The following is a 1,806-nucleotide window of genomic DNA, read 5'->3' on the forward strand; positions in this document are numbered from 1 at the left end:
AAGACTGAAGGGTTAAGGGGAGGGAAGGGGAAGGGAGGCTGGAAAAGCTGACCATGACCATGCACTCCCTCCCCACAGGTCCTGTACAACCTGTTCAAGTCCTTCTGCCAGATGAAGACCATTGAGACTGTTGACGTGTTTGCCGGGATTGCCAACTTCTTTGTTGTGGGCATCGGCGGCATGTTGATCGGCATCTTCCTGGGATTCATAGCGGCATTTACCACGCGGTTCACACACAACATACGGGTGATCGAGCCACTCTTTGTCTTCCTGTACAGCTACTTGTCCTATATCACAGCCGAAATGTTTCACCTCTCAGGCATCATGGCGTAAGTATTTAATTCCTTGTTAAAAGCTCTGAACGATGGCATTTCATCGGATTCATGTATTCGCAGCTAAACGTGTTAAAGTTAAGTTATGTGAAAAGTAGGTTTTCTCACATTCTTCTAAGAACAATTAAAAATGGGTTTCTTACTCTTTGTTTCAAAGAAATGAAAATATGCAGCGGCCAGATTCATACAGAAGCGATCTGGTGCCAAATGGAGACTGTGGGGTCTCATGTGAAACGTGGTCATCAGCTGTGGGGGTGACTGCCAGGGGCCACGAATTTCTGCGTGTGGTGCCCATTCCGGGGTGTCCATGCAGGCTGTGCACTACCCCAAGGTGCCATCACCCCAACGCGCTTGTTCTGGGGTGGCAGATTACTCTCTTAGTAGCAGAAAACCTTCCTTCTGGTGGGAGATTTTACTTTAACTAATAGCTTAATGCCATTCACAGTAAGGCAGTGGATAATCATGTACTTTTAGAAGCCAGGAGAGCATGTTCTCCGTCCATGAGACTTAACTTAACTTAGCTTCAGTGCCATGGAAATGCGTCCTGAAACACACCCACACCCACATGCACACACATACACGTTCATAGTCACACACACGTGCACATTCACACACACACACATTCTCATACAATGTGCACATGCATGTGCACATTCACACATGCACACACGTTCACACGCATGCACATTCACACACACATGCATGTACACACCCACACATATGCGTGGTGTGCATTCACACATGTGCACACAATGCATCCTCACACAATGTGCACGCACGTGCATATCCACACACATGCACATTCTCACATATGCACACACGAGCATATTCTCTCACACACGTGTGCACACACTCTCACACACATGTGCACACCACACACACTTTCCCTGCTGCAAAACTTAGTCCACCTTAGACATGAGCAGGAGTGCAGTAGAAAACGGGGTTTCATCTACCCTCTCAGTGTTTGCAGCTAGACCCTCCTGGACACACAGGGAGCTGTGAGTGTAAATAATTCCTTAGCACTAAATTAGGTTTTAAATTATTAGGAGAGGCCACACAGGGAAACAAACCTGAGACAGCCCACCATTCAGCTCTCCAAGCAACATAAGATGGAGGAGACCGCTGTAATCCTACCTGGTACAATTTAAGTTACTCTTGGTCATTGAAAATCATATCAAACCACAATTTCATGACAGAAAGATAAACTGCCACATGGAAGCTCCGTGAAGCCCGAGGTCCCTGCCACTGAAATCGCCTAGAGAAACGGCCGAGCCCCGCCCAGCGCTCTCACCAAAGAGACTGGTTGCCTTTTGCACCAGACCCATGCCTTCTGGTACCCAGAAGGATGTTCCTTCTCATCAGACTCCGTCCTAACTACCCACGGGGTAAATGACCTCATTCCAGCACAGGCTGCCCCTGTCCACCGGGTCGGAGCTGAAGCACCAGGGGCCGGGACTGAAAGGCAATGGGAAGA

At 48.4% G+C, this 1,806-nt stretch overlaps 1 protein-coding gene across 1 annotated transcript in view; it reads left to right on the forward strand.

Annotated features, from left to right (window-relative positions):
• Window positions 1-779, forward strand: part of SLC9A2 (solute carrier family 9, subfamily A (NHE2, cation proton antiporter 2), member 2) — a 5,881-nt gene extending 5,102 nt beyond the window's left edge. Inside the window, exons 2-3 of the mRNA XM_015562218.1 lie at window positions 79-329; window positions 490-779. Of these exons, the coding sequence (XP_015417704.1) occupies window positions 79-329; window positions 490-757 (519 nt within the window). The 3' untranslated portion in view covers window positions 758-779. The remainder of the gene's footprint in view (window positions 1-78; window positions 330-489) is intronic.
• Window positions 780-1,806: the final 1,027 nt, after the last annotated feature.

The sequence above is a fragment of the Myotis davidii genome, unplaced genomic scaffold, assembly GCF_000327345.1.
Source record: "Myotis davidii unplaced genomic scaffold, ASM32734v1 scaffold296, whole genome shotgun sequence".
NCBI classification, from domain to species: Eukaryota; Metazoa; Chordata; class Mammalia; order Chiroptera; family Vespertilionidae; genus Myotis; species Myotis davidii.